Source organism: Erpetoichthys calabaricus, chromosome 3, assembly GCF_900747795.2.
Source record: "Erpetoichthys calabaricus chromosome 3, fErpCal1.3, whole genome shotgun sequence".
NCBI lineage: Eukaryota > Metazoa > Chordata > Cladistia > Polypteriformes > Polypteridae > Erpetoichthys > Erpetoichthys calabaricus.
Window position 1 is genome coordinate 228,707,926 of NC_041396.2, and position 12,371 is coordinate 228,720,296.

Genomic DNA, 12,371 nt, shown 5'->3' on the forward strand with positions numbered 1-12,371 from the left:
TTGGTATTTTGTACCTGTGAATGATGTAAATAAAAATGTAATCTTGCTTAAAATATTAAAGAAACATGTCATCTTTAACTTTATGCCTTTGGGCAATCAGTTCATTTTCTGCTCACTTAACTATTCACAGTAACAGACATTTTAAGGAATGGTGCCCAAACTTTTGCATGTCACTGAAAGTTATGGATATAAAACATAGACCTAGCACACATAGGCTCTCAAAAGGATTGTAGCATTTGAACAATAATGCCAAAGGTGAATGCTAAAACCCAGCCAGCAGCAAAAGCTTTCGAACACAGACATTCTGAAGAGGGTATGCACCAAAATGCATCTATGTAAAGACATAGTTAGACAGAAAATGTCATCTGTTGGCCATATCATGAGAAGTTCAGTGGGGAATATGACTATAAACATTCTGGAAGGAAAACGAAAAGGGAGACAGGTCAGGGACTGGCTGGATTGATGACACCACCAAATAGTGTTACGCAGTCAACTAAAGTCACTTAAAGCGGCTGGTAGAACAATGACTGCAATGGAGATATATGACGGTCAGCCCTCTGGTAGAGGACACCACTTGAGGTGAATGCGGCACTGCAGTCAGAAGGAAGCCTCACGATGAAAGGTAAACAGCATATTTAGTTGTGCTATTTGACAGACATTTAGCATTTTTTTTCCTTTTTTGCAATCAACATAAGACAAAGCATATGTAAATAAAGAAAGCTGTACAAATAAAAATGTTAATTTCTTGCGATTTTGTTTAAGCTCTTGGGTATAACATCAAAATATGAAGTAATCAGACCTTGGAAAAGAAGAGAGAGAGAGAGAGAGAAAAAAAAAGGCACACATACAAGACTCTGTGCATATCTGATTTTTTTATATTTATTTTTTCATTGCACAGTAATTTCTATCTACAGATTTTCTAAATTGTTTGTGGCAGCAGATAAAGTAGACATCCATGTGAAATTTGCATAAAACTGTACAAGAAAATTGGCTACAATGAGAAAATACTGCAACCCACAGATATGTCCCTCCTCCCCCTCACTCCCGGCCCACAGAGAAGATGGCTGATGAAAAACAGGCAGATCTGCATGAAGGGTAATGGCTGCATGTGCAGTACGTAGATGTTAAAAAAAGAAAAAAAAAGAAAAAGAAAAAAGTAAGAGAGGGCACTTCAGTATTTTTTTCTTTTTCAGTTATATTTTCAAAAAAAAAAAAAAAAAAAAAAAAAAAAGTACCACGCCTAGACACTAATGCATAATCAACATAGCAGAAAAATGAGGACTCACTGGTTAAAAAACACAACATACTTCCTAATATGGAGACTAAAAAAATCTTCACATGGAGATGAGAATGGCTGGTATATTAAAAAAAAATATTGTAAACCTCCAATAACGTTATTTCTGCTATTGTGCAAGAAAAAGGAAAACACGCTAAATTCAAATCTAACACGCTAATTAGAAAATTGTTCCTGCATTCGTAAAGTGCTGGACACATCATCAGTGGAAAATGAAGGTTTGATTTTAAGCTGTTGGGCTTCTCTTTTCCAGACAACAGCCACACTTTTATGAGATGCAAGCAATTTTCATTAGAAAATGTAAAACGGCATCTTTTTTCAAATTTCTTTAATATTTAACATAGAGTATTATACATACCTTGTAAGCACTTAGACCACTTAAAAGCAGAAATCCTTAAATTATGACATAAAATTGTACATATATAAAATTCTTTAAATTAAAAGTATAGATTTGTCTTATGTATAAAATATAGGAGATCCTCAGAGGCTATCATTGAAAACAAATCTGAAAGTGCAGCCATTCGTTATTCACATCCCCCCACCCCCATGATGGACACAGTTTAGTTCGTCTCTGTACGTTTTGGTCCTCTTTAGAAATCAGTCACACACATGCAGGACAATGAATGACATACAAAACTAAAACAGACAGAAACAGAGGTTTCTAGGTGACACACTTGTTTCAGTCCAGGTCTCTTCGGCTAACTGAAAACGATATTTAAGCTGTAGTGCACCGGCAAGTAGCACACATAGGCATGACAAAGCGGCACAATTTAATTTTGAATCTCTACAGGTTTTACCCTCCTTTTTTCATTATCTATTTATTATTTTTGTATTAAATGGTCTATATTTGTAGAAAATGCCAACTCTATTTTAGAATTCCTTCTTCTTCTACCAACACATTTAAGAAGGAAGATGCAAAAAATCCAAAGATAGAACAAACCCCAACTTTTCATCACATTTCCCATTCTTGTAATGGTTTCCCGCAAATCCCACATAGATACCTCTTCTTCAGGCACGCAAGCTAAAGGGCAGGAAACATTGATTTAACTTCTTATCCAAAACAATTGAAAAATAATTCTTTGGCGTTAGAAAACATGAGCAACTTGACTTGCATCTTTAAGCCACTTTAAACACTTTCAGATTTGTCTCCGATTGTCCCACTATTTACATAATATTAGCAATTTGGCAGAATTTCCAAGCACAAAAAAAGATCATTCCTTCTTTAGAAACAAAAAATAACCCAAAAGAATTAATTCTTGACAATAAACTAACATAGAACACAAATAGCAGCAGTTTCTTGCACTTCTTCAGGATAAAATAAAACAGAATTTGGGAGAATAAGACATTGAAAACATATTTAAGGAAATGTACTGTATTTCTCAAAACAATGAGCTTCATATACAGTATGTACTGGTATTTGTATTCCGGTCCTTCTAGAGTCCATGCAGATGAAATGTATACTTAAGATTCAGACACGCAAGCGCACACACACACACACTCGCGTGTAGCACCGCACACGCACATACAAATGGGTTTTTCAACTGAAACAGCTCATGGTGACTAAGACGTCCCTGAAAGAACCATGGGTCATCACTTTGTGAAGATGGGGTGCCGTTCTGCTACAGAGTCTGGTTACAAGTAAATATGCTTCTGTTAGATGTCCAAATTGACCACTTCAAGGGCTGACAGTAAATGTGAGGGACAAAGGGTTTTTGAATTGCTTCTGGTCTGAAGAAAGGCGAGTCTAATTAACCACAGCTCCAAATGACCTGCAAGTGAGCTGTAATCATTGGTGGGATAGGCAATACTGCACCCTACTTTCCCTCCAACCCACCCAACTTTATCCTTCTGATATGTGCTTTTTAGTCCCTTTTTGCTAAACAGATTCATGAACCTTTCAGGTAACATTAATGTGTTGGTCAGTGTTGTGAATTGAAACATAAAGTCAAGTGCTCTCCTCTGTACCAATGTTAACGGCACCATTTACCATGATTTGGTTCCAATTCTCCCCATCTCTTGAATGATACAATTCAGACAGACACCAAAAAAAAATAATAATCATAATAAAATACACCAAAAAAGACAGAGGTTGATGAACACATTAGTCCCTGCAAACTGCAATCTGCATCTCCAAACCAAAGGCAACGCAGACTGGTGTATGGCATTTCTACTCCCTGTCCCTGAAACATAATACACAAATACAAACCGATGGCACTGCATTTGGCTCAATAATTCTTACATTGTCTATATACAGAAATATATAAGCTGCAAGTCTCACCCCACTGGTTTACAGCTGCTCTGGAAGCTTGTCAATTTTACCATTGAACCATCATGTTTTTTTCCTTTTTCAACTCTTAACGTTTGTACATAATAGGGGGAATAAGTCAATTATAAACAAAAAATGTATTTCATCTTAAAGATATATTAGTAAGAGTTGGGAGACTCAATGGGATATTAGAAAATCAGTACAAAAAAAGCAGAAAGTATTTTTCCCCCATTCCTGAAGACACTCTGACTTGAGCAGTATACTGAGAATACAAGAAAGAGTGAAAAGAATAATCTGATACACAGCAGGACTAAAACTACTAGGCAGCAACTTCATTGATCTCAGGTAAACTTTACTAATTAAAGGGTCTGAACTTGTGCTTTCCGGAAAGACCTAACAAATTTCAAATTAATGAATGAAAAGCCATTCAGACCTTAAAAAAATAAAAACAAAACAAACAAAAAAAAAACACCTCATTAACCAGTGAATATAAAACTGAATTCCATTTGCAATGTACCCAAAATAAATGAAGCAGATGTCCTGGAGAACGCAGAGTAAGGTATGCTCTCTGGGCCCTGCTCCTCACTTTCACTTTATGACATCTCTCGTTTGCTGCTTCACCTTTTCAGTTTGTCCTTAACCATGGCAAAAAAAAATATAAGATGAGACACATACAAATAAATGTAAGTATACTGTATGTACATACAGTGTATAACATACATATGCGCATATACACACACATATACTTCTATTGTACACACACCTTCTACAGAGTTTGTTTTTAATAAGTCATTTTTATGACCCTGGGTATAATGACATTCTGGCAGCAGACAAAGCAACACAAAACAGTATGGCATATGAAAAAGAGGAAAAACAAAAAACAGTCTGCACTCGCTCCTCTGTCCAGTTGCATACAGGTACCAACCATTAGGCGTAGTAGACAAAAAGGAGAAAGAAACAATGACAATGTAAATCAACATAAACAACAACACCAAAAAAAACAAAAAAAAACCCAAAAAAACCTTCAAGTGGTTCCACCCAACTCCCACCCCAAAAAGTTTTTTTTTCAGTATGCTCCTCAGTTAAAGCCACATGACTGAGGTAAAAGAGTGTATGATATTGTGCTAGGAAAGAGCAGTACTCTGTGATGAATCACCCTTTTCCTGCGGAAATAAATGGAGGGAGTAGGGCAATTTCTTCCAGATAGCGCAGTTTACAAGAGTCGCAGAGTGTCCCTTTATAATCAGAATTGGTACCACTTCTTATCTTTGTACTTGAGCATCATCTGAAAAGCAAAAGAATCAACAGGAAGCATGCATTACTAGATAGATAGATAGATAGATAGATAGATAGATAGATAGATAGATAGATAGATAGATAGATAGATAGATAGATAGATAGATAGATAGATAGATAGATAGATAGATAGATAGATAGAATACTTTAATAATCCCAAGGGGAAATTCACAACAATACTACAAGTTAAAGAGAAATACCACAAGTGTGACATCCTCCTGAAATCTATCTACCCACTGCTATGCTCGTTTCTTTGTGTTCTTATCAGTCTCCAAAGAGTGGAACAAAATTCTCTACTGTTACTGTTATACAATGTCGTTTGTGGCCTGGCTTGTCACTGAAACTAGCCATTAGAAAATGAACTATAAATTTACAAGTAATCTGTTGCTGTCATTGCAAACACTGGCATTGACTTGTCTCAACTGTCTTTTGTACAAGTTGTGAACTCGAGAGAAGTCACAGGGAGAGTGAAGAGGATCTGAAGGTTACCTTGTGTCTGCCAAAACTGGAACTATAAGGGACACTGAGAAACTAAAAGTGGCATGCATCATATATTTCTTTCATTAGCTGCTTGCACGGCAATCGCAAGAACCTGAACAGCTCTGTTTCACTTTACCACAGGAGTTGCTTGCCCAAAGACATTGATGGCAAAGGGCCAGTGCAAGAAAAAAAGGAAGGCGTAAAAGATTCAGACCTGGCCTGTCATCCACTGTAATGGGGGATGTTCGATCGCTTTTAAATAAGATTGCAGCATTTTGTGTATGATACAGAGCTGTCTTAAAGATGATATATCTGACATTATCTTAATGCTAGATGGATTTCACCTAATATGGGCAGGAAGAGACCAGGCACGCTGTGGAAAAAAGGCAGGAATGTGACTGGTCATTCAAATGAATGAGCAATACTGTAAAAGGGATATATTAAAGTTAAAACTAAAATGTGTAATCCACACACTGCAATAATGGCTGTAAAAAAATTGTCCACATTAACAGCCCAGGCAGATAGTCTACATCCTCCTGCTTAATGATTATATATTATAATCCTCCACCTGCAAAATGGATCCTCAGAAACAGAAATGATTCACTCAATAACCAACACTAAAATGATGAGTCCTTTGGATCACAATTTGAGCTCAATCTGATCTATCCTACTCCCATCTACAAACCAGTTATTAGATAGCAACCTGTTGCCACCAGGATAGTGAAGACATGGCCTGGAGGCTGAAATGGCAAACGACTGGGAAATGATGTGCAAGTCATATGGGGATAGTATTGAGGGCATCACAGTCTATATTATCTTCTGTGTTGACACTACTTCTCCCTCAGAAGCAGTATGCAGCTTTCCAGACCGCAAGCTCTGGATTTCTATGGAAATATAAAGTCTCCTCAATAGGAGGAGAGCATTCAAATCTGATCATAATGAGGTTCTAAAGGGTGTAAACAGACTGCTAATGTAAAATGCAAATAAAGGAAAGGAAGATTACAAAGCTAAAACATGTAAAAAAAATCACTCAGAATTACAATAATAATCTTTGGAATTGATTGAGTGTAATTACCCGACCCAAGAAACCCAGGGCTCAGATGCTGAAAGGGAACATGGAGAAAGCTAACACTATGAAGTCATTTTTTAACTGACTTTCACCAACTGGTAAGGTCAGTGATGAGTCCACCTCCAACCACCATTATGATTCGTCCATAACTGATGACCAAGTGATGAGACAACTAAGGATGTTACACACAGGAAGGGCTACAGGACAAGATAGAGTCAGTTTGAATTCTTAAGTCTTTTGTTGACCAACTTTGTGGTATCCTGAGTTAGCTGTTCAATATGCCACTAAGGCTCCAGAAAGTAATGCTTCTTTGGAAATCACCCTGTATTATTCATGTTTCAAAGGCTCAAGGACTGTGTCTCTAATATGGATATGAGCAGCCCTGGACCTCCATAAGGAACTTTCCTGTCTTTGTCTCTTCACTCTGAACACCTTTGGGACTTTAACTAAGGTCACCTGCAGAAATACTTTGTTTATCCCAACGGGTGATTCTTCACTTTTACAGTGTAGAATCACCAAAGTATGAAAATGAATGAACTAATGAATGAACTAGCTACAGTATCTATCATTTGTATATCAGTACATTTATTTTGTGCTCAGTTCACTAGTTTCTAGCATGCTAATTTAAACATTTTAACATTTTCAATTAGGACTGATGGACAATTAACAGTAAAAGGAAAGAAAGTGTGAAGCAAAGAACGTGTAAAGCAAAATGAGCCAGGTGAATGCACCTGTTCATTTTAATCCAACAATACAATAAATTTCAAGGGACGTTTCAGGCTAAGTGCATCTCTTCCCAACCAGATAAATATATAAATTGTTGTTACTGCTCAATTGCCTGATGGTGCAAGTACTTCTGGACAATGGTATTGCTTGTAAGAAAGAATTAACTGTATCAAAGATGACTGTCAGCCAGACAGAAAGACAATGAAAGTGGAAACAATGGAAATGGGATTCCATGTGTAAGTGCTCAATCACTATCTATATTTTTCCTGTGGTAAACAGGTTTACTTACTGCACTAATGATAGTTTCTTTATGTTTTGTGTTCCAAGTTTTGTCTTTGTTAGCGTAAAGAAATATAATTAAAATTCATAACAACCAGCACTTTTTTAAATGTTCATTAGTTATGAGCTTTTAATAGGTACAGGCTAGTAGATCACTACACTTACTCAAAATATCATGGTGCTGCAGAGAGGTGATATGTTATATGCTGTTCAGATATGCCACTAGTCCTTTTACTGTGCTCTGCACATATAACAGTCTTCCTACTAATACTACTACTATATAAAGCAACCACAGTGTACTGAAACATGACATAAAGGAATAAAGCAAAGAAATACTAATGATCAGCATCAGATCTTACATCATGGGCATGTTTTGAGAATGAATCTGCACTGGCCATCATTGCAGCTGTTCTTTCTTCCAGCTCCCCTAGCTTTTGTCCTCGTTCATCCAAAGCAATACGGGCTCGGGCGAGCTCTCCTACAACCCCTGATGCTGCACCCTTCATTCCTTCAATTCCTCCTGGACCGGGGATGTGCTGAGCAAGACTTCGGGATGCTTTTCCAGCTACCGATTCACCAACTGTTACCAAAGAAAAGGAGAGAATCAAAATGATAGATGTGTTTAGTTTTAGCTCAAACTACTTTTGACATCATTACAGCAACTTAACACATAAATAATGTAAGGTTAGGAAAAATATTTTGATAGGTAAAACAAATTTTGCTTTTATTTGTATTATTAATTAGCCTTTGTCCACGCTAACCTAAAGATCAGAATACAATTGTTTATAGATTTGTTTAGCTTGTTTTTTTTTTTTTTTAACAACAGGAGCTTAAGCTGGTTAAGTGACTTAGACAATCCAATGCCATTCTGCCACACATCCTGAGATAGGCTGGAAAACACTAAAGGAAACAATCAAGCACACTTCAGTTTTACACTAGTTTTACATTCAATCCAAGTTATTTTTGATAATCTGTCTTGTGTCTTTACCATAATTGCATTTCGGATTTCATTGCTCAACAGCGACAAAATAATTCTTACAGTATCTGGCTGAGCATGAGCCAATAGAACACCTAATGTCAAATATTACAAGTAAATAGTATTAATAACTGGTTGAAGCATCAACCTTCTACAAAGCTGTCAAGCTGTCACACCGTCAGTGGACTTTGAGCAACCTCATCATTTATCAAACATCAATTGTAAAATATACAGTGGCTTAAGATAAGTAAGCATTTTAATTTACTTCACACTGATTTCAACCGTCATCTAGCAAAAGTTTTTCATTTTGAGACTGAAAGTATTGTGTTTAATGTGAAAAGGAACACATATTTTAATTGGCATATTTACACTCGGATTGGAAAGGTTGTGATACTGGTATGTGCTGCGATCTCATGAATCTAGTTTCTCTATGTAGATTTAGCATGTTCTCCTCTCCTATAGCTGTCTGGGATTTCCATTCCACATGACCAATGATGGCCTGGTTAGATTAACTAGCGGGATACAAATTGGCCCGAGTGTGACCCTTCGTGGGCCCAGTAATTAATGGAATTGCGGTCCAGGGTTCTTTTCTCTGTTGTGCTCAGTGTTACCACATTGTTAAATAAATATCTGAAAATACATGGTGTTTATATATGACTTGTAACACCATGTTATACTTACAAAGCTCTTCTCTGTCAAGGGACTGTGCTCCACCACCAAAAAGACCTTTAAAGAAACCTCGATTTGGTGCTTCAGGTGTCTCTACAGGTGTAAACAATTCCCCTAACATTTCCTGAAACAACAAAAAAAGTAATTGGCAACTGTTACAGGTTAATTACTGATCAATCTTGACTGTGACATACCTTGCAAACACAGAAAATTACCAAAATTTGATTAAATAACTGGGCATTAATCTCTATTTTTGGAAAACAATTTATGTAAATAATGAACACTTAACACTGTGGACAAATCTTTTCTTGTAAATAGACACTTAACAGCCTATGTTTTAGCTCACCAAGAATACATGTTAAACTAATATACACCTTAATGTTTGCGACATTTAACTAAAGTAGTGTGTTACACTGTCAAGCTAGTATGACCTTCACCAAATATCAAAAATAAAAATGCTCAATAAATAACTGATTGCCAGAGAGATTTGTCATGTTAATAAATGAAGAGAAATTATACATTCTGTTAAATACAGGAAGTAGTCATCAAGTTGAGGACCCGCAGCAAAGAATGAAGATTTGGAAGAACCGCCAACATGAAATTCACTTTTACAACTTCTTAGCCAATGCCAGGCACAAAAATTCTTTTGTAGTATTTGACTGTGCTTTCTTTATATTTCCAATTACACACATACACACCAGGTATATAACACAGACATATTTGCCCTTTATAAATTATTTTTTTAGTATAGCCCAATTATCTCCCATCACTTCATTGGCTGTAATGTGGGCTGCCTATCTGTATTAGCCTACAGTAATTGTTTGCTGTTAACACTATCAGGACACAATGTGTTAGTGGGCTTCACATGAACTGAACAATAAACTTAAATTTCCACCACAGCGAGCAGCACAGGAGAGACACACTTCAGGGCAGTTTAACCAGATGCTCCCATATTATTTAAGTGGCGATGTCTTGAGCAGAAAAAGAAGTGGCCATGGTTAAACACATATAAAATACATTTGGTTATATTACTGTAAATTTATACTCTAAGGATAAATATAACTGAAAGGTGACTTCTGGAGTTCTTTTTAATTTGATAAGTTGATTAATTTTCTGTGGCTACTCCTATCAAAAATTAAAAAGAAAGAAAATTGAAACAAAAGTCGTGTGCATGTGACAATGGCTGCAAGACTGAAAATATGGTTCTGTATAAGCATGAAAAAAAATCTTGCTGCACGTAATAACTTCTGGGCAACATAGAAGATAAGATAATGTAGGGTGACTTTACATTAAAAAATGTAAATACTTTCCAGTGTGTTATGTCAGGATCTCACTACTTTAAAGTAACATCTACCACAAAGCATGGCAATGGTACAACTCAACATCATCTAGTTCGAGTTCAGAATTCCTGATAGGGCGGAGTGGTGGCTCTGAGGCTAAGGAGCTGCGCTGGTATCCCGAAGGTTGCCGGTTCGATTCCCCGTCACTGCCAAAAAAAAAAAGGCCACTGCTCTGCTGGGCCCTTGAGCAAGGCCCTTAACCTGTAATTGCTCCAGGGGCGCTGTACAATGGCTGACCCTGCGCTCTGACCCCAAGGGGTATGCGAAAACTACCAAATTCCTAATACAAGAAATTGTATAAGGTGAAATAAAGAACAAAAAAAAAAAAAAAATAGTGTGAATACAGAGTATTAACTAAAGAGTTTAAAGCTGAACGTTTTCCTTTTTTACTACTTTGCTTTCATGGCTTTTCTCAGTTCCACACTTGATTAAACAAAAGACATCAACTATACAAGGTTGTCAGGTACCTTAATGGTAATAACTGAAAGATCAACTGAGGTGACAGATAAATAAACAGCAAGCTTGTAAATGGAAGCAGTAACATAATCAACACTTCTGTGTTGAAGGACTAAAATGCATGCAAGGAAGTCACACAAATCCTAGCAGCTGCTAATAAAAATTTATGGCATGTGATGTATATGACTGTTATTCTGTTACAGTGTTCCATACAATGAAAGAAAAAGTAAATATCTAAAAGCAGTATAGTATATACAGCTCCAAAGAATAATGCACTTTAGTAACAAATGCTTTTGGAAGATAATTAGAATAATAGATACTACATACACATATCAATTAAAAAATGCACAACATTTTAACCCATCAAGTACTGGTGCAATCCTCTGATTTTACATTCACATAAACATACATCTGTTTACCTGAAGGTTTTCACACGTTTCCTGGCTGTATGTTATTCGCTGAATCTCAGTTGGTGATACAAGATATAATGCCTGCCCATTATTGGTAAAGCAGAATGTTCTAGCTATCCGCATATCAGTCAAGGGCAGGTAATTTACATCCAACAGCGGTCTTAGACTTGGCAAACTTTGGTGACAAAAATAGAAACACTTGTTAATTCTACAATTATATGCAAAAAGTAGGACAAATCTATTTTTAAATATACTCATTGTTTTTAAACTTGTATAGAAGGACTACTACTAAACAAGGTGTCTTTTTACACCTTTTAAAAACATTTTCTTGAATAATGCTGTGTCACCTTACAACAAAAAAAAAATAATACTTTAATAAAAATGATTTGTCCTTTGACAAATTTCTGAACACAATCTAGTAGTTATAATCCTTCAAGTAGTTCTGCATCTTAGTGTTTGTAAACCACTTTTGCCCACCTGTCAGATATAAACCTTTCGTTGCTAATACAAACTAATCTGGGCAATGCTATGCTTTTCAATGTGCACACTAAACATTCCTATGATGCAAAATAAACTGAAATATGAACAACTCAATTAAGGATATTTAAATATATAAAAGGAACAAGCAATGCTCTTGGTAGAATAAGGAGAAAATATTTCAGGTGCATTGCGAAAATTTCTTATTTTCAACTAGTCTGTGTATGCTGACTATAAAGGAAACTAACCCAGAATTAGATGCACCTCAGGAAGGTCAGTGCTGAGATGCCAGTCTTTTGTTAAGTAAAGCTTGATTGTTCAATGATTGCAAACGAATAAAAATGATTGAATTCATTGTTAAAATTTAAAGATAGCAATTTAAACAGGTTTTAATACTTTATAGTACTTAGTACTGTATTCCAAATTGTTATACTAAATAAAGTAATACCCCCCAAACAATTAGAGAAGATACATGTATCATTAATTTGATAAAAAAAGGAGGAGGACCAGGTCAGTCCGGCAAGTCACAAATATTTCCCCAGATCATTTACTACAACAATTGCAATGAACATTTTAAGCTGTATGTCTTCTTTCACACCTACTCCTTCACTCATACCCTTATTTTACTTCTTT

The 12,371-nt window shown here is 36.1% G+C and overlaps 1 protein-coding gene across 1 annotated transcript in view; it reads right to left on the reverse strand.

Annotated features, from left to right (window-relative positions):
* Positions 1–865: 865 nt before the first annotated feature.
* LOC114648702 (syntaxin-binding protein 5-like) overlaps positions 866–12,371 on the reverse strand; it is a 580,738-nt gene continuing 569,232 nt past the window's right edge. Inside the window, 4 exon segments of the mRNA XM_051924863.1 lie at positions 866–4,845; positions 7,770–7,990; positions 9,068–9,179; positions 11,271–11,436. Of these exon segments, the coding sequence (XP_051780823.1) occupies positions 4,804–4,845; positions 7,770–7,990; positions 9,068–9,179; positions 11,271–11,436 (541 nt within the window). The 3' untranslated portion in view covers positions 866–4,803.